The 20,094-nt window shown below is 40.1% G+C and overlaps 1 protein-coding gene across 2 annotated transcripts in view; it reads left to right on the forward strand.

Annotated features, from left to right (window-relative positions):
- adarb2 (adenosine deaminase RNA specific B2 (inactive)) overlaps positions 1-20,094 on the forward strand; it is a 230,405-nt gene that overhangs the window by 162,536 nt on the left and 47,775 nt on the right. For both annotated transcript variants that reach the window (XM_020712721.3, XM_020712719.3), the window contains exon 4: positions 18,633-18,747. In XM_020712721.3, the coding sequence (XP_020568380.1) occupies positions 18,633-18,747 (115 nt within the window). The remainder of the gene's footprint in view (positions 1-18,632; positions 18,748-20,094) is intronic.

The raw sequence follows: 20,094 nt of genomic DNA on the forward strand, positions 1-20,094 counted from the left end.
TTCATGTATTTTTATGTAATCCCAGCGGGCGGCAGCAGGAACGCGGAGGTCACGTATGTTACACATTCTGTTTACATGAGGCCCTGTGTTGGTGCGGAGAACACAGGTGGAGAATTATTCCTGCCTGAGCTTGCCTCAACAGGAATCGAGTTCTGCCAGATTTGAAGGATCACAAACGCAAAATGGAAAGTTTTTATGGCTGATTGGTATTTTAACTCTTTTATTAAAGTCACACTTTAAAAAAAAATACATCAAGGGCTCACATGAATATGAAGTCACAAGACATTGATTCAGCATAGTGTGCATGAGTACTGACTACCAACCAGATAAAACGTCAGGGGTTAAAAACGCCTCTGCAACGGACTGCAATCGGGTACTGAGGAACAGTTTACATATTTTAAATGACTCTAGTTTTTGTTATGATTAAGCATTACTCTAATATTTTTTATGTAGATTGGTCACAGCAAATTCTCGCCAACTTTTAAAGTTGCAGCAATGGCGTCATAGCCAACAGACAGCGTAGTTTATTGACCGATAATAAAAAACAAAAATACAATAACAGTTAATTTAGGGGTATCTCGATAAAGCTAAAACTAAACACCTACGATAAGCTGCCAGTTTGTTTAGCTCAGAGCACCTTACTTATTTTAATTTTTGTTTCATAATTATCTTATTATCAAGCTTTTTTGACAGACTTAGACTTTTTTACACCTAATAAATGTAGTGGCACATCATGTTTACAACTCCCTTTTGGACTATTTTGAACAACTTCTGAAACAGTCTGCAAGTACATTGTTTACACAATCAGCAGTTGTCACTTGGCAAAAGCAAAATGCTGCTGGGGAAGCGACCGGAGATCAGTGTTCTTATTAGCTCCAAAGTTAAAGTCCCATTTGCTATCACGCACCTCGGTGTGTAAATGTTGTTCTCTGCATTTGACCCATCCCCTGGAGTAGTGTTGTGCTGCAGATGCAGCCTCTCACAGCCGCGCTCAGGAACCATTTGTTGGTTTTAACCCCCAATCCAACGCCTTAATACTGAGTGTCAGGCAGGGAGGCTTTGGGTTCCACTTTAATGCTGCATTCACACCGGACGTGATTTGCCCATCAGAGGCGTCACATGTTACTGTTAGGTCAATGTGCAGATGCGGTCCAAGGTCCTGCGGCACAATTTGGGCATCGGGCTTGGCAAGGTTGATGGGGAGGGTCAACCAATCAGGGACTCGACTTGGTCATGTAACGTTTTCGGTTACTCTATCAAAGGGTAGATTTTTTTTTTAAATATGGCCGCCTGATGTGAGGATTTTCATCCTGAACTTTTTCTTAACCTGCTTGGTGGCCGGAGACTGTCCCGGTTATTGTTGGACGAATGCACCCTGCCTGTCACAGAGCCTATGGAGCGGGAGGGACTGAGCCCACTATGCTAGCCAGCCGCCCAGTACTCAGAGCAGGGAGCTAGCGAACTCCTCCGCCCAGGGTCCGGCAGACCTTGAGTGCGCCACGACCCAGGCTGCCGGTCCCTGGGCAGCAGACCTTGCCTTGCTGGCCCGCCGGCGGTTGGCTGCCCAGCAGACGGAGAGCTGATTCGGCCTCACAATTGCTCCAACTCCATGGGCTTATGATGTTTATCTTGTTTTCATCCAGACAACAATAAAAAGGTTCCCCAGTTTTATTTTTATATTTCCCTCCTTAAGTTAGTGCTCAAACTGGGCCACAGACAGACGGCAGTAACGTTTTAAACGCCTGTAACCCAGACTGAAGTACAGTGGGAGAGGCTCTGAATGATCTGGTGAACCCAGATACGACAGCGTGCTTGCCGGCACCTCTGTAGAGCTCTCCATAACATACAGTATAGACCTAAGCTACTCACTCAACAGCGTAAATGTTTTTAAGGATGTTGCAACGAATGAAGTCCAGATAAACTTTGGCGGTCGCTCCACAGCCGGGGTGTAAAAGCATTGAGCAGTAAATTCGACAAAAGAGAGGTGGCAGACATGTATTTGACGCTTGAATTGCGTCTTGTCTCAATGCATCATTAGAGTCTTTGGTATGACTCAACATGGATTTGAACTCACAACCTTCCAGTCTCAAAGCTATGGTGACAATTTAATAAATGTCCCTTTTGTGGCATCAATAAAGGTAAATTCGACACTATTTTAGTTTATTAAATGACGGATGCACACCTTATTGAATATCTGTTTTGTGACTCAAAATAAATGCCTGTAACCCTGTGACCTATTTTTGACAGTAATGTAACAAGAAATCTTGTATTCAAGACAAAGACCAATCATTTTCACAACAGAAATATTAAATGTTAAACTAAATGTATTCTTTTTTTTTTGCAAAGCTGTGCACATGTTTGTCCTAATGAATATGTTTTATTTTGACATTTATCTTAGTATGATTGTTTTGTGTTCATACTTTTGAATACAGTATCTTTGAGGCGACCTTTGGCAAACTGCTGAAACTCTGCCAAGCTCTGTATACAGATGACAAAGGTGATTCGATGATTCAGAGCTTCTATGAGCTTTTGCTAATAAACTGGTATGTGGAGATGCTGCATGAATACTTTAATGAATACTTTTAGTGTAGAATCCTTTCCACCAAACCTCTAAATTACTTAAAGCTAAAGGCAGCCTGTCCTCACGCTTGTGTAAAGTCTGAACTCAACACGGCCACTCCGGTTGGAAAATAGCCCAATCTCTGCTCCAACACCTGGTCGTACGTCGGCAGGTACACAACAAATCCATTCGCGCCGCATCTCGGCTGAATTCGGTGGCCCATGTTGGGCGCTCTGCCATGCAAAAATGATGAGCTGTTGCCGCCCCCGCTGATACAGAAATCAAAGGCGCAGTCACGGGCCCAAGCGCACAGTTTGAGCGGAAGAATTATCAGAACAGACGGTCAAAACCAGAAGCTGACTCACGGCGTGTGATGCAGCCGCGTTTTTCAGGAGGTCCTTCTCAGCTTTAAGTCAGATCCAACCAATGGCTCGTAAACCTAAAGAGACATTAAACTGAGGATCTAAGAAAAGTAATGAAACAGTGACTGAAAAACACCTCGGTTTTTCCTTTTTTTTTTAAAGTCTTTCTTTGTTTGTCGTACTCACTGCAGAATATCTCTCTGAATTTGGAACAAACAGTTTCAAAGTTTCATAGATGCTTAAGTATGCGGTCAAGTCAGGATAAGCTTAAAGTAATAAAAAAAAATGGAATATACATTTAAAAATTAGACATTGTAAATTTCAAAAAACAAATCACACATTTGAAAATGCTTTAAAGATTTAAAAGTACACAAGGTAAACTTGAAATAATTATTTCAAATTGTATAAATATAAGTGTATATTTGATAAAATGTTTTTTATCTGATGGAAATTTCTAGAAATTCCGAAAACAATTGTAAATGTAAAACTTAAATAAAAAACAAACAATACATCTAAAACTGCTATCAAATGAAAAATAATATTTATTTGTAAATGCTACTGTTTTATATTTTCAGCTTTTTTTTTACGTTTCTCTCACTCTTTATTTTGAGTCATCATTTTAAAGTTTTAATTCCAAAATTTTTGTTTTTGGATTTAAGCCTAAATTTACGTGGGGATGGGGATTTGAGCCCAATGGCTACCAGGACACGATTAAAATTATTATTATTATGGTCCCTTAAAACAGCTTGTGTTGATAGCGCCACCTAGAGTGGTTGACATCCGAAGATCGCAGGTTCTGTTCCCACCCTGTCCGTCCATGTGTCAAAGTGTCCTTGGGCAAGACACTGAACCACACATTGCTTCTGGTGGTTATAGGTTGGCGCCAGTGTTGAGCGGAGCCGCCATCAGTGTATTTGGGGGGAATGTCTGCGATAATCAAAAGTAGTGTAAGAAAGAGTGAATACGGCTTAAGAAGATTTGAAGAAATTGCTTCCACTAAAGGAGATAAAATATTTATTAGAGCTGTAAGATTTGATGAGATTTTCCATACAATCAGGATTAAAACTTTTTTTTTACCTACCTCTAGATGTGTTAAATGATAAAATTCAAAGCTATCTGCTAGTCTTCCACAGTTTTTCTATTGTAAAAAATCATGGGACCCTCTTCTTTTTATGTACATATTTTTCTAACTTCAACATCAATGGAGGTTGCAAACTGTGTTTACACTTTACAGAGGGTGGAAACTGGAAGATCCAAAAGTAAGGGATCAATTGTTTTCAGTTTCTTTCTCTCCCTGTTCTCTGCCGCCCTCCTTCAGAGGCTTTTATTACAGGAGTGTCGAGAGTGGCACTCAAAGGAGGAAATCAAGACAATGACTTGTTGAATCTCCTTGTAACAATGACTGACACATCTGAAGGTGCAGAGCAGTGATAGAAAAAGAAAAAAAAGAAAAGCTGCGGCTTAAAAGTAAAGCTTCCACAATGAGAGCAGATGAGAGGTCCTTTGGCCATGTGTGATACTGACTCCATGCGCACTTGTATTCAAAGGTTTGGAGCAAAGAAGAGGTGACAATAGAGAGCGTGTGCATTTGTTACAGTCTGTCTGCTGTTCTGCTTACTCTGCAAACGTCAACTGATGTATTTTTCAGAAAATGTTAAAGGAGCAAAGGCCGTGGAGGACTTTTCTGCTCGCTCAAAAGGCTTTTTTTTTCCTGTATCGTTATTTGCATTCATTACTTCTACAGGAACTGAGGTGCACATGATAATCTTTTGAAAAACAGATGTGTGTGTGTGTGTGTGTTGGTGGAAATGAGGGAGATTGTGTGCTTTCAAGAGCTCTATTGTTAATCAATAATTGTTAGGAAACACATTCATCAGGGCAGCACAGAGCAGTTTTCTGTTCTGCATAGAGATCTGCTGGGTGAAACCTTGAATCTTCAGCGTGATGAGTAAGAATGGATGGATGGATGGAGGGAGGGAGAGATGGATGGATATAGATTGATCAAAACCATTCTATATGTGCAGACATTTAATATCCTAAATGGTGGACAGCTACAAACAAATGTTTTCTTTAGCACTACAACGCCATCAGGATGCCAAAGTGCTTTACTATAAAAAAGTTAAAAACAAAACTTAGAAGAACAGCAGTACAAAAAACAGACAACAAAATGAAAAAGACAGATATGAATCAAATAAAATTAGTAGAAAAAAACAAGATGCCGCCAACTACTTCGACTAAGTCTTTAGTTGAAGTTTAAAGCTATTTAGGACTGGTATCATGCGCAGCATCAACAGAAAAAGCAGTCACGACATAAGGGTCAGTTACAGGTTAAAATGCAACAGGTCACCACAGAAGGCAAGAGTTCTTTAAAAAGCTCAAATATCACATAGAAATAGAAACTATTTATTATTGTTTTATAAGCCTTCTTTTTTATTTTAATAGAAATAATTTAATTTCCACTGTACTTTTGCTCCCTGAAAGGAAACACTAGAATTCCAGATTAGAAAATAACTGACATAAATTAGGTGCAGTTCTATAAGTGACCACTGGGGGCCGGTCACACAAGTTTACTTTCACCTCATATCCCACTTCACTACTAAAAGAGACTTGGTTTCAGCCTCCAGACTTACTGGTGACTTTATACCTTCAACTCTACAACAGGTTTCATGGAGATGTTCTGATGCTTATCAGGCTTGTTTATATCTGCCCATGTGCTTTAGAATGTTTAAGGGTTATTAATGTCTTCTCTGACCAAAATGACAACAATCGTGAAAATATGGAAACAAACAGGTCACATGACCTCAGACTTAAGCATTATTTAGTTTAGAATAAATGTGGGCCTTGAATAAAAGAAAATACTTCACAAATTAAAGTTCGATCATAAAAAACATTAAATTGCTGCTTTACTTTCATTCGAAACCCAGTAATAGTCTAACTTAAAAAAACATATGATAACTTAGTTCAGTGATTTAAAGGCCCTTTATCAAGCTTTTGTTAAGCCTTTCAACTGTATTCCTATATATGAGAATATTGGCACACTAAAGAGCCACTTTTCACGTAATGTGAGTTATTTTCGCAGCTCATTTTCTTACCTGTAAGTAAAACGACCCGCTCTCGGGGGCACCGGCTGCCAGACTGTGGGTGCCGCCCATTTCATGACATCAACCAACCTACAGCTGGCCTCGGCAGCGTGTCTACGTCTCGCCCACGAAAACAATCAACTTCCGGACATTTGCAAAGATAGATGTGCATATTGTGCGTCTGTGGAGAAAGTGGGTGTGTGTGCTAGCTTTGGGGCGGTGCTGGCAGTGCAGACTCTTCTTGGAAGGGGCTGTTCTCACTTGTCTACATCACAATGTGAGAACCCACTCATTTTCGTGGGTTGGGAGGGGCCGGTGTTCAAAGCGCAGGTTTTAAGAGGAAAAATCAGAAATGTGTGAATTAATCAAAATACCGCTTTGGGTTGTCTATATTGAGGAATTAACATTATGATACACTTAAAAGTTCTAAAAAGTGATTTGCATGATACACGTGCTTGATTTAAACTGAAAAGAAAAGAAAATCAAAATGTGGGTACACAAAAGAAAGTTGAAAAAAATCAGAAGAGAAAAAATAGGAAAACAAGAAGAAAATGTTTAATTACCATAAAAAAAAAAAAAACATTTAGCCTGAGAAATATGATGTGTAGATTATGACTTGATTCATAAAAATCTAGAAAAGCATTAACAAAAAAAAGGAGTAAGGCAACAGAACTCAACAAAATAAAACAGGAAGTCAAGAGTAAAAAAAGAGATAACAGAATATTATAATTTCTTAATAAGTTGTCGTGTTCCTTCTTTATATGAAGAACATTTTAACAGTTTGTTTAAATACAGGAATGCATGCATTGTATACATGTGACAGTTGTGTCAACTCAAGAAAAAATTCACTACCTCTGCTGTGACTTCCCTTGATTTCACCAATGTCCCCCATGTCAGTTAGGTGCCTGAACCCATCACAACATTGACATTTACCCATGATCCCTTGTTGACTGTTGAGAATTTAAAAAAACCCGCCTGGAGCCGTGAATCAAATGTCAGCAGCGGTGCTGCGGTGGAAGCGTATCAATATCTGATGATGTATGGCTGCCTTTAGGGCCTGCTGGCCACAGCAGCACCCACAGACAGGAACCCGGCACCGGTCCACACTCAGTCACCAGCAGAGCTAAGGCCTCTGGGTAATTGTTTACCTTGGAAGCACATGTAATGAATGACGATATCCATCTTGTTATTTATGCGACTTTTTTTCTTTGCCTTGAAACAACCATAAATATTGAGAGCATGCTTTAATTCTCCTTTGCAGCATTGAACAAATGGTTTTGTTCTGGGATTTAGCGCTGTCAGATTCCTTACGGCACGCTGCGTTCCAGGAATTACACAACTTTACCACTGAAGAGCATATAACAAAAAAAAGTGGGGAAAAAATTTGTCTTTAATCATAACACAGTGGGGAAGGTGGCTCCGGCCAAAAGACGTTTCAGAGACCGGTTCGAAGTCCCACTCATTGGCCGGGTTGTCCAAAGAGCTGTCGCAGTATCTTCAAGAACTGCAGAAATTGAAGCACAAGGGAACTTGTGGCTCATCAAATGAAGACTTTACGTAACAACCATAAGTTTTTTCAAACAGCATTGGTTTTGTCTGCTTTTGATTCACAACAATTTGCATAAAATAATACTCCGAAAAGCAATTTTGAGCATAATTTTCCTTATATATGTTCTCCATCATAAGGAAAATGTCACAAGAAAATGTTAAAATCACCAAAAACCTGATTTGAGCATCTTTTATCTTTTTACCTGTTGAGGATAAAGGGATTTTATAGCCAACAGTGCTACTTGAAGGGTTCTATAGACATGTCCAACTGGTAAAATCGGGGTACGTTTATCCTGAACCATCAAAATTCTTAGATGTTTTTGTTATTTTTACTTGCAGCACATAAAACTTCTTCTCTGCTCTGTGATGTTCTTCCTCAAAGGACTTTCAAGCTCAGAGGATACTGAGCGATTTAGAGTTTCAGGCGTTATTGTGTTTGGTTCCTCGGCCCCTTTTGCTGTTTCCAGCAACGTTCGACTTCTGGTTGCTATAGCGATGTTCAGCATTGGGTCCCTTTGGTTTCCCTCTATGTTTAATCAAGGCAGCAATCAAGCCAGAAGTCACATAACAAACGAAACCCCCCTGTACTTCAAAGAGGCTAATAACTCTACCAGGCAGCATGCTGGCCGCAGCTAAAACTTTCAAATAATTTCTTGCTACGTGAAGATTTAAACGCACCAAAAGGGCTTTTTTCTTTCTTTCTGGTTCTTTTTTTCCTCTTGAATCATGGGTAAATTAAAGGGCAACCCTCAGGCGACTCGAGTGTCCTCGTCCTCCTCTTCCTTTTGTCAACTATCTCCCATCGATGACAGACTCTTCTTTAATCCTTATGACCCTCCTCCCTCCACCTTGCCTTCTTTTATATTTTTTTTCCTCCTCTTTAAGTTTGTATCTGTCTTTTCTCTCAGGATGGGTCACGTTATCTTCTTTGCATGAGCCTTCTGCTGGCCTTCCGCTGCAGAATATTTAAAGCCTCAAGTGTGTTTTACACTCTGCATGACATTATGAAGTCGTCTCAGGCATATCACTGCTTTTATCTCCTAACCGCTGAGGTTAATCAGAGGGGATTTACAACCAAACGACACCCTGAACCTTTTTATTTCTCGCTTTTTCTTGATCCGTGTCATCTTTTCTGCCCTGCGCATATCTTTAAAGATGGAGGGAACAGGCAGAGAACGTGCTGTTTTGTCACACAGTTTTGAACCGTTTACCTTAGTACATTCTGTGTTTTCTCTTCCAGTTTAAAGATATTTTATTAAGCGTTGTTCATCGCGAACTCTGAATACTGTTTTAGGACTCCGTTAACCTAAAGTTTGGGACTGAACTAGTTTTGTGCGATGACCTTGTGTGAGTTTGCAGGACGGCTCAGAGCGGTAACGGATCACCGCAGCTCCGAGCGTCAGGCCACACGTGTGAGACTCTGATAGCATCTATTGTTTGATCGGCAGCAGATTGAAAATGATTTTCAGAGTCGGTGGTGCTGAACATCCCTGTTTGGTGGTTCGGATTCAGCAGCTTCAGCTCATTTTGGCTTCAATGTTTGGGGCTGCGTTGCCCAAACTAATGTTTGCTTTTGTGCTTAAGAGCATTAGCAGCTTCGAGCTGATGTGGTTCATTTCATCCCCTCTGCTCAGGGATGCAGGTCTGATATGCTCTTCTATCAAACCGTAGCAACGTCAGTGTCAACTCCATAAAGGGGACGATGTGCAACATTTGGATTTCAAACCTGTCGTTGGTTAAGCTTGAAGTGTCCAGTGTAGAAATTAAAATATAACAATTTTAATTTGTGATTTCAAAAGGATTTGGTAACAGATGTACTGGCTTAGCTTTCACCCCTGAACATCAGATATGTTCCTGACACCACTGGATTCTTGCTAAACCTGGTCCTAAACCACAGACTTGCTGATTTAAAGTCTAACGTTTTGCTTCTTGAACCATAATCCAGAGGCGTCTGATTCAATATGAGACAAAAACTTACTGTTGCACTGCCATTAGCTAATATCTAATGCTAAAAGAATTGCACTGTGGTGTAGTGGTTAGCACTCTTGCCTCACTGCGAAATGGTTCAAATTCCAGCTGGGGCCTTTCTGTGCATTTTTGCATGAGGGCATGTGTGGCCATGCAAGAGACTGGCAGACTGTCCATGGTGTATCCCGCCTTCACACATCAGTAGTTGACATAGACTCCAGCAACCCTGTGACCCCAAAATGGGAATGAGTGGGTACGAAAAAAACAATATTAACATAGTTCAGGACTTCCTCTGCAATTCGGAAAAACTGTCATGGATCCTCCCCTTCTATGTTTAGCATGATTCTCCAGGATGGGTTAGGATTGTTTTCCCTGACTGTCATATTTTCTCTGATTGCTGCCTTGATTTCCAGTTTTTAACCCTAATAAGAAACTCTTGCTTCAGCTTTGCCTTTGTAGCTGGAAGCCTGAGGTATAGCTTCACACCTCTGTCTCTTCCGTGTTGAACAGGAAAGGCTGGTAGGGGGAATTGTGACAGATGCATGATCCTTTCCTTTTTTCTTCCTTCTCTCTGTTCCTTTATCTGCCCTCGTTCTAACTATGAAAGATCAAGCAAGCGCTTTGAGAGGGAGAAAGCCTGGTGCCGCGGTGCTGTTGGCTGCACAGCACCATCCGGCAGCCCGATCCGACTGACAAAGCCCCACCGTTCAGGCAAAAGTTTGATGAGTGAAATGTGCTCCAAGGCCTTCGGTCGTAGCGGGAGCAAAAGGTTGTTAAAGCCCGGGATTGCTTCGCAGCTCCCCTGACGTTGGTTCACCGTTCAGCTCGCTTTGCTGCCTTCCCGCGACTCAACTGCATTTTTTACTTTTGACTGAAGGAGAGATTAATTATGCGTCCGTTTTTCTTTTTCTTCACTTTGCTTGTTTTTTTTATTTATTTATTTCTTTTTATATACTGATCTGGAGGAGAGGTGAAGCTGTATGAGTGAAGAGGATGTAAAGGTGTCACACGGAGAATAAACAAGACAAAAAAAAAAAACAATCTCTCTGTGAGGTGGCGTGCATTTTCCGAATCTAAAAATCCCCTGGAGGCAGCATTTCCACCCAATGAATAGATATCCATTTTCAAAAGTCTCTTGCTTTGCAGCAGCACAGAGATAGAGAGAAGGAAGGCTGGGCTGGAGGCTGAGGTGGTGGTGCTGGGGGGGGTTTGAGGCAGAGGGCAGACAGTATTAAAACTGCAGAGAATGAATTGTTAAATACCTCTATAAAGAAATATAAGACATGGCCCCATTTTTATGCTGCCTGGGTGGCTCTGCAGGCAGTTGATAAGGTGTTGAGGGCATTGGGTTGAAGTGTGTTTTTCAGCAAGGAGGGGTGTGTGTATGTGATGGGGGGGGGGTTAAAAATCAGGCAGAATGACACACACACACACACACACTTATCATGGCAACCAGTTTCCCTTCCGCGTTTCACCAGATTTCCTGGAGCTCAATGCGCTGAAACATCATTAAAAGGTAATCGGCGAATCATCCGTTCCTTATTTTCCGTTTTTAAGCCAAAACAATAATGCGATAAATTCCAGCGATTATTTCTAGCTCGCGGCAGAAAGGCACATGCCATCAGGCGGCCAGCGTGCGCAGACTTCTAGGTCAAACAGCAGCGGAGGACATTTCACTGCTGACATTTTCTGTTTCTGCCACAATATTGACTTTAGAAGAAAAACAGAAGGAGGAGTGTTGGTGACATTCCACACCACCTTGGAGGAGAATGTGGAACTGTTGACATGTGCTAACGGTGGACAGACCAAGCAGCGGGGTGGATGGAATAACAATGACTGTAATGCTACATTTATTTAGACGCACGTATAGTCTTCCCTTTTTAAAACTCTTGCGTACACGCATCACTACGCAAATTTTTAACTCTGTTTTTTAGCTCTACGTACACCAAAGGTTATAACTGTTTAACTTTGGCAAATCAGGGACTCGGATTTGGTAGTAACGTAGCATCCTTTTTTTTTATTCATGGGAGCCCCAACTGTTTGTAAATTGAATCATGAAGGAGTAATTAATAAATGCAGTTTGTGCCCGACTAGAATTTTATGACACAAGTCTTTCATACATCGGGAAAGACCTGTGAAAGAAAAACCCTGGAGCAAGATTCACGAGATTTTCACTGCGTCAACATTTGGCACCAAACCTCTTCCAGCTGTAGGTACATGCGCTAGGTTCTGACACCTCTGCAAAATAGCGATTGCCCTATGTAGTGCACTAACCGAGGATTAGTGATGGAATTCAGACACAATCCTGACTTTCTACAGGCCTTGTGGGGGGAAAAATACACAGAATAAGATTGCATAGAGCTTTTTTTAACTCAAAGGCTTTTTCTGTGAAGTGAGTGCCTGATGAGAAGCTAGCATGGTGCTTCTGCGATGCGTAATAAAGTGCCACTCCATGTTGTACTGCTTTACTTGGTCTTCTGTCCACCCACATATGAGACACTTTATTAACAGTCAGAGCAAAAAAAAAGTTATTTGAAAATGTTTTTTTTCGTTTCAGGGATCATATCTTAATGAAATCATGCATCTTGGGTTCCTTTCCATGATTCCTTTAACAGATTCTATCATTCCCTTCGATTAATTACACTTTAAAAACAATGCTTTAATTAAACTCAGTCTAAGTCAAGTCCCTAAAAATGTTAACAAATTCATTGTCGGAGAAAAGTTCAGGACTTTCGTCAACATGGAGAAAAGTTTTTTTGGTTCTGTGTCACTGAAGTTCCCAAGCATGGTCCCCACAGACATAATTAACACAGGTTATTTTATTTCACTGCCGTTGTTTAGTAGTATTATATAAAGCCGTTCAAGTTGAACTACTAATAATTGTTGCCGTTCTGTCATGGAGCATGGCCTCTGGAGGCAAGATCACCTACTTCAGCTTTAAAAAAAAAAAATGAAGAAAAAGAAAATTATTCTTGTTTCTTTTTTTTTAACTATGGACAATATGAGCAGCCTTCCTTAAATATTGTATTTACTCCTAAATATTAATATGCTAATATTCCCACTAGTGCTCCTGAACAACAACCTTTTGTTGTTGTTTTGTAAGAAGGGTTTTGTAAGATGCTTTCATTTATTCTGACACTACTATAGAATTTCTTTTTCAAATCCCTATTTTGCTCTTTTAAGGCACTGTAAGTATACAATCATGCATCTTTATGTAAACAGTAATAGTTGGGTGAGTCCAAAATGCTTATAATTAACCCTTTAACACTAGAGATGTTGACAGTGACACCTAAATAACACAGACTCTTTGACATACCATGACTATTTGACTGTTAACAACATGAATAACTAATTCAGAGCAAAGCAGATTTTTTTTATCAGCTTTGCAATAAATAGAAGGGTTGCGTAACACGGCAAAAACAGATTTTCTCCACAACAGAAACAGCTGATTTACATTGATTGCGTAAGCACTATAATGTAAAGTGTTGCATATCAGCACAATGCCGGAGAAAAATACATGAATGTTTATGTAAATAGAGTAAATCAGCTGATTCTAATGCAGAGATAGGCTTCAGTATTGCATATCTCCGCAAAGCCATTTTTCTCCACATCACAATCAGTTGAAATTGCATTAACTGCATAAACAGTTGAAGAGTAACGGTAGTCCAAAGAATATAAGCATTGGAGCTAAAGCTCCAGTATTAAAGCGCTACAAAAGTGCCAACTTTTACGGCTACAAGAACAAGAACTCAACTAAATTCTTTTGATTTTCTTAAATATTTACATTTTTAAAAGGCAAAAACGATTGAGGAGTCTCCTGTAACTCACACATACTTGACAAACATACCTGAAGACATACAAAATAAGAAAAGCATAATGTTTGTCGTTAAGGTTAACAAAAAAAAAATGCATCCACCAAACCTTTTTGTCCTTCTCCCTTGTGGATGAGATGGTACCTGTTTGTATTCTCACCAGCCACTGTTGCTAATTATCTGTGTGTGATTCAAACACCACATGTAACCATGATAACCCATCTATACATGGCTCCTACCCTAAACGTCAATGATTTCTTTTTTTTCTTTTTTTTTACATTTTTCCTATCTGATACAATAATTGCTCTGATTGGTTATCTTCTTCCATGACCACCCAGCAATCTGTGGAGACTACCTTCATCTTTAAACACAAATCGTAGATGAGCAGAGGCTATGTGGGACATAAAAGTCAACATTAAAAGAGATATTTACTGTGGACATCGGTTTCTTTGTTTATGGAGGAGTAGAAACAGTAAAACAGTACAGGAACAGAAAACGTAACAGCAATTATTTACTGTATCTTTTATCTTGGGGAAAATTTTTAATTACAGAATATGGGTTTGGAAACGTGTTTATGTAGAGTTTTTGTGCAAGTAGATGTTTTTTAGTTTACAAATAAGTTAAATAAATCCTGTTTTTCTCTTCATCCAGGCTGGTTAAAAAAAATAATATTTTTTTTTAAAACATGCCAAACTGTCTTTTCATTACCTAACAAACTTTGCTCCCACATTACGCAGCTAAAGACAAAGTAAAATACAGAACACTCAAAAACCACTGAAGATTACCTGAAAAATAAACTGCATCCACTGCAACGGTCCAAACATATCATTTTAAAACAAAACAAAAAAGCTCCTTTTGTCATTAACAGCCAAGAACACTCTTCTTTGGCATTTTTTAAACAACCATGAGATAACTCTATCTACAGAATATAGCAGACGCATTTAGGAATTTCAGTCTGTTGATGCTTAGACCAGCTTGGATATGCTTTCTGACAGCATATCTCCAATCTTAACAAGGTCCTTTAAGGATGGATTTTTACAATAAATCAAGACAGCCCTTGAACATTGGAGTTTTAGCTCCAGTGTTGACGTTCTTTCAACGACAGTAACTCTTCAACCTTTTACGCAATTTACGTAATCTCATTGCATTTTAAAGCGGGGAAACAGTGCTTCGCGCTGATATTTAACACTTTACAGTAGGGATTGCATAAACAGCAGAAGAGTTAACGGTAGTTCAACGAGTAGATCTTTGGTGTTAAAGGGTTAACTAAAATGACTAACATCATGATAAGTCCTTTTTAAAACCATTAAAAATAAAAGCAAAAGCTTCTTGACTGCAGATCTACAAAATTCTTCTTAAATGTCTTGTGTAGTAGAGCTTTGCCAACCTTGATGCTCTCCAGAGGGGGAGCGAGCCGCCTCCTCCTGCTGGGGTGACAGGCCGCTCTGTTGGTCTGTCTGAGCGAAAGAGCCAGATCCTTGGCCTCGTTTTTCTGCCACATTAGGGTCCAACACTCAAGGTGGCGTTTCCCGCAGAGGAAAAAAAAAGAGTGTCTGCGTGTGTGTAAACACATATTTCTATGTTTGTATGTGTAAAGGAAGCAGAAAGGTGTTCACAAGTGTTTAACTGGTATAAACGGAGAGGCTCAGAAGGAAAAAAACACAGCTGCCTTTCAGATATAATGAGGGTCCAGACTCGCTGGTGGTCCACTGTTTCTGATGCACCACTGCCCTCTATCACACAGTTTAGGAGGAAACGACAGGGGGGTTAAAGGGGGAAGAGAAAAAGATGAGACGTAGTGAAAAGGATATAAGAGGAAACATGAAATAACAGAGTCAGAGGGAGGGGAGCAGAGCCGAGCTGTTTGCCAAGGTCTATTCCACCTTTGCTCTGCTGGCCTCTCTGAGCCGCCGCCCCCTCTTCCCCTCGTAATGTCTTCAATGAAAAGGCCGGTGGGAGGGACGGAGGACCCGACTCCGGGTTCACACCACCACTGACACCAGCCGACGCTGCTGCACAGAGCAGGATTCTGTTCAGATTAATTGGATGTCACTTTGAGGTTCAAGACATGAGCCTTTTTCTCCAGTGGCAAACTATTTTTTCTTCGTTTGCTACTCTTGGTGCTGTAACATTTCCCTGTGGAGAAGCACAAAGTACTGTACTTTTATTATTGTTTTTTTAATGTTTCTGGTGAATCTTTGGTGGCTAGCTAATCCATGAATCTCAATATACCCCATACAATTAGCCAGAATGAAAGTTAGCATCTTTAAGTCTTGTTTGAATGGAAGAAATAATAAAAATGTTGACTATTTCTGATCCCACAAAGGTTTCTCTAAAATGTCAACACTTTGCAGCTTTTAAAAAGACAGAAATATGATTTTACTCCCACGTTTCATATTCAGCATTACAGAATGAAAACAAAGATCTGCTCAAAATCTGAAATTGCCTCTCAGAACACAGAACTCAGTGCGTTGAGAAATTAAAAAGGATACAAAACTGCACAGAAAGAAACTCCCAAAACACTGCAAAAACTGATCTGTGCCATAGAGATGGACCGCTGTATAGTTAAAGAAAAAAAAGACACAACGTAGAACATAAAGATGACATTAACCCTTCAAAAACAGAGATGTCCCCTGCGACATCTGAATAACACACCCTCTGCCTTAACACTTTTACTGTTTACACATTTATTGTAATCTTAGTGGAAGCTGACGTGGAGAAAACCACCTTTTCTTCACAACAGAATCAACTAAGCATGTGGTGCCTTCTGGTCCCTATGTCCATCGTTTGAAACGTTTGATTGACAGATTCTCCCAAGCCGGCTTTCAACTGCTGAGCAAAGAGATGAGAGCTGAAGGCGTATTCTATTGGACAGATAATAATGTTACAACAGGGGGTTATGACTCTTCTGACACACAAGGTGTATAGTTGAATAAACTCCTTTTTTGGTATTAAGGGCTAAACTTTATTTATATTAATTATATTTGTAACTGTTTTTTGTTGGACCGGATGGAAAAGAAGAGGAGTTCGAGAGTTACAATGAACGCAGTTAATAAAGTCTTCTATATGACAAAAGTAAAAAAAATAGACAATTCATTGAAGGTGCGCCTAATAATTCAGTGTACCCTTTAGTGCGGAACAAAATATCTCCATTGTCTTCTGTTTTGTAGCTTCTCTTCACGATAATTAAAGAACCTGAAAAGATTGAAAATAATATTTTAAGGATGTTTTTAAACCCTAAATAACTTATTTAGTAAATGAGTGTGTAATCTGGTACCAACACATGAACTAGTTCCTCCCCTTTAGAAATGTTTTTTACCAGTCGATCTGGATTAAACTGCAAATTTGTGCACAGAATCATTCAAGTTTGGTTTCTCCATGTCTCGTAGAAGCGCTGTGGGATTAATAAGAGTCCAGGTGTGCGGTACTCAGATGACATGGCAGTCCTGAGAAGTGTTGTCTCTTAAAATAGCTTCTGCTCTTAGAGCTGAGCTCAGGACAAACAAATCATCTCAAATGCTGAAGAAGAAAAAAAAGAATCCTGCAGTGGAACAAAAGATGATGTTTTCTGCTCTCCTGCTGGCTGCCTGTTGGTAAAGACGACTTGACTCAGGCTTGACTTGGAAAAAGAAAAAAATCCTTGTGACTTTCCGCCACTCTTTTTAACTCATTCCTTAAAAGCTTTATGTTGACATCAGTGTCAGCTTGAAAATGTGCGCGCTCCTGCATGCGCGCATATGGAGCTGCGTGCCACCCACTGCACCACAAGCTGTGAGCAAAGCCAGCCTCTGTGACAGCTTTCCAGCTCTGATGAGGATTATAATGTTCAATATGTTCACTAATTCATTCACTCTCTTTGCCGTTTGGGGCTCTAATCTCCCTCCTCCTCCCTCACGTTTTATGTATGTCACTGATGCAACTGTTGATGTCCTTTTAGCCGTTTGGGCCTCAATCTGTCGGCTCTGCTGCCATTCTGCCGCTGTACACTTGGCGCGGCGGCAGCTCAGGAACTAAGCCCTTAATTATAACTGGAGTAAAGAGCTGTAAAGCTTCAGATGGGTGTGAATGTGATGCACATAGTTGGGAAACATCTGTTGAAGGTTGGAGATTTAGTGGGAAGTCAGGGGACTTTTAGGTGGTTAAAACGGGGCGAATGAATTTACTACAAAAACCACAGTTTAGCAAAAAAATTAATCGAACAAATACAAACAGATTTCGATTTGTTGGCTCGTAAATATCACAAATAAGTTTTTTTGTTGTTGAAAAGAGAGCTCAAGCTTCCAAAGAGCTCCTGAGCTGTCAGAGAATAAAATCTCTAAAAATAAGTAAAATTATGAAACACAAAGCAAGAGGGGTACGCCTTCAGAGTGGAACTTTTAAAATATTATATACAGTTAATTCTATGAATAGCTGGGCTTGCTTTATATTGTGATAAAATATGGTTCAAATCTCATTGGCCCATTTATAAAAGCTCAGCTAAATGGACAAGTTTATTATTTTAAACCTGCAGGTTTTTATTGATTGTTTCCTATTGCATTGCATTCCTGTTTTAATAAAAATTACGAATGTTATATTGACAGTTTTTAACCCGAAATATGATCTCAATCAAAAGCATTTCTTTAAAGGCCCACTCCAGTCATCTATTTTCAAAGCATTCCCCGAGTTTTTTTTAATTAGCTTTATATTGCTTTTAGCCAAAAACCTGTGGTGTTTTGTAGGACATAGTTTCTGCACAGCGGCATGTAGCTCATTAGAAATTCACCTCTGTGTTGTGGGTGGCGCCATTGGTGCTGTGCAACGCCGCCCCCCATCTCCTACCTGACAGCCCCTCACACCTCCAACCTAACATTAGCGGCTCAACAAAAATGTCCACAAGCATTATTGAAGCTATCCAGCCGTGCAGTTTTGAGCCAGATACCAGCGCATATGAGGAAAATAAAGACATTAATGGATCTACTTGTTTACAAATGGATGCATCAGAATGGAGAGGAACTTGTAGCCCCCACATTCTAGTATCACAAATGTGATTTTTTTTTTTGTCATACCCCGATTCACAACGATTTGAATAAAGAAATACTCAGAAATTGAATTTTAAGTTTAATTTTCTGTATATGTGTCCTCCCTCATTGAAAAAATGTCACAAGAACTTTTTAAAAACACCATTTTCAGTGGAGTGGGTCTTTAATTGTTGGCTAAATAGATACAAGGAAACAGAAAATTCCCTTGAAAGATAAAATCCGAAACTTTTTCATGGATTGTTTGAAGCATAATTGAAAGCAGCATCTGTGTTGGTTTTTTTCAGGATTTTGCCGATTCAGTATTTTACCTGGTGAAGGAGAAGTACCGGTTGCTGGTGGGGGGCTGCAGTCCCGCTCACACTCGACACAAATCCCTGGCAGGCATCGTAATGACCCGAGGTATGGCAAATTTCATTGACTTTTATATATGACTTTGAATTATTGAAGTGGTGCAATATAGAGGGAGTGAGTGTGGGTTGGGTGGGCCAGGAAAGATGACGGGAAAGAGGATAGTGAAGGAAATGTGTGACTGAGAAAGAAATAAACTGAATGTGGAAGGACAGGCAGAGTTTCTATTCCATGCTGTGTCTCGTGCTCATGCAGGGGAGAACACCGTCAACCTGAATTATTGACTATTCAGGGTCTCTGAGGAGAATGAAACACAGTAGCGAGTGTCAGTCATCCCCACAGCATGCTGGGCTCACACTCCTCGGGAAGCTTTGACAGGAATTCCAGAAGCCACAGCGGGAATCTTAACTAGATCAGTTTAATCTGAAACCTGACTGAGTGACACGAGCGAGACGCCGACAGGTGGAGCAGGAAGTTTCTCAGTGATGCTCTCCTGCAAACAAAAGGAGTTGCACCCTGTGTTGCTTTTTGCGTCTTACTGTGTTTAACCCACACCTGGGTCTTTATAGCATGACGGCAGTCATTCGTGTTCTCACATCACATTTGGAAGAAACCGTCATTTTTCTATGTGAAGGGGGACTCCATTCAATCATTTTTTAAATGGGTATGTGTGTTTTTTTCTCTCATATATTAAAGAGGTGTTTTAAAAACATAAAAGTAGGCTAAAGATCCACTGAACATGTTGAGAAGAAAAAAAAATGGCTTCAAAATGTTTGGTATGTAGAACCTATCTCCGTGTGTCAAACATGGTGGTGGTAGGGTTATGATTTGGGGTTAAATATAGTTACTACCAGTTAAAAGTTGATCTGAGTAGAAAGCGTGAGTCCAGATCAACCCGAAATCCACCAAAAAATGTTTTAGCAAGTCAAACAAGAACATGGAAACAGAAAAGTTGTGAAGTAAACTCTTTCACAGCCTTGGAACCATTCAGCTGTGTTCACGCCAAACTCAATTTGCACGCAAGAGACTAAAGACCATGTTCAGCTGCCATCAGAGGTCTTGCAGTGTTTTGAGCGTCGGGTCTGGTGCGGCGAACTAGTGGCAGCGGGTTTTGGAAGTCCTGGCCAGTGTGGCACGTTGCATTGTTTCCAGAGTTAAAATATCTGATCTTTGGTAATGAATTTGCATCGCCTCCGTCAATCAGGAACTCAGCTTTTGCCTGTTGATGATGTAATCAGCAGGTGGAGTTCAAAACAAACATGTTGGAGCATCTGATCATTCTCCTCCTAAACTGTAGCGAGACAATAATAAAAAGGTCCTATAATATCATTATTTTCTTTCTTGGACTAATGCAGAACAGCAAGTCGTCAAACTGGGTCACAGAGAAACGAAAATACT

The sequence above is a fragment of the Oryzias latipes genome, chromosome 20, assembly GCF_053564925.1.
Source record: "Oryzias latipes strain Hd-rR chromosome 20, Olatipes_Hd-rR_3.1".
NCBI classification, from domain to species: Eukaryota; Metazoa; Chordata; class Actinopteri; order Beloniformes; family Adrianichthyidae; genus Oryzias; species Oryzias latipes.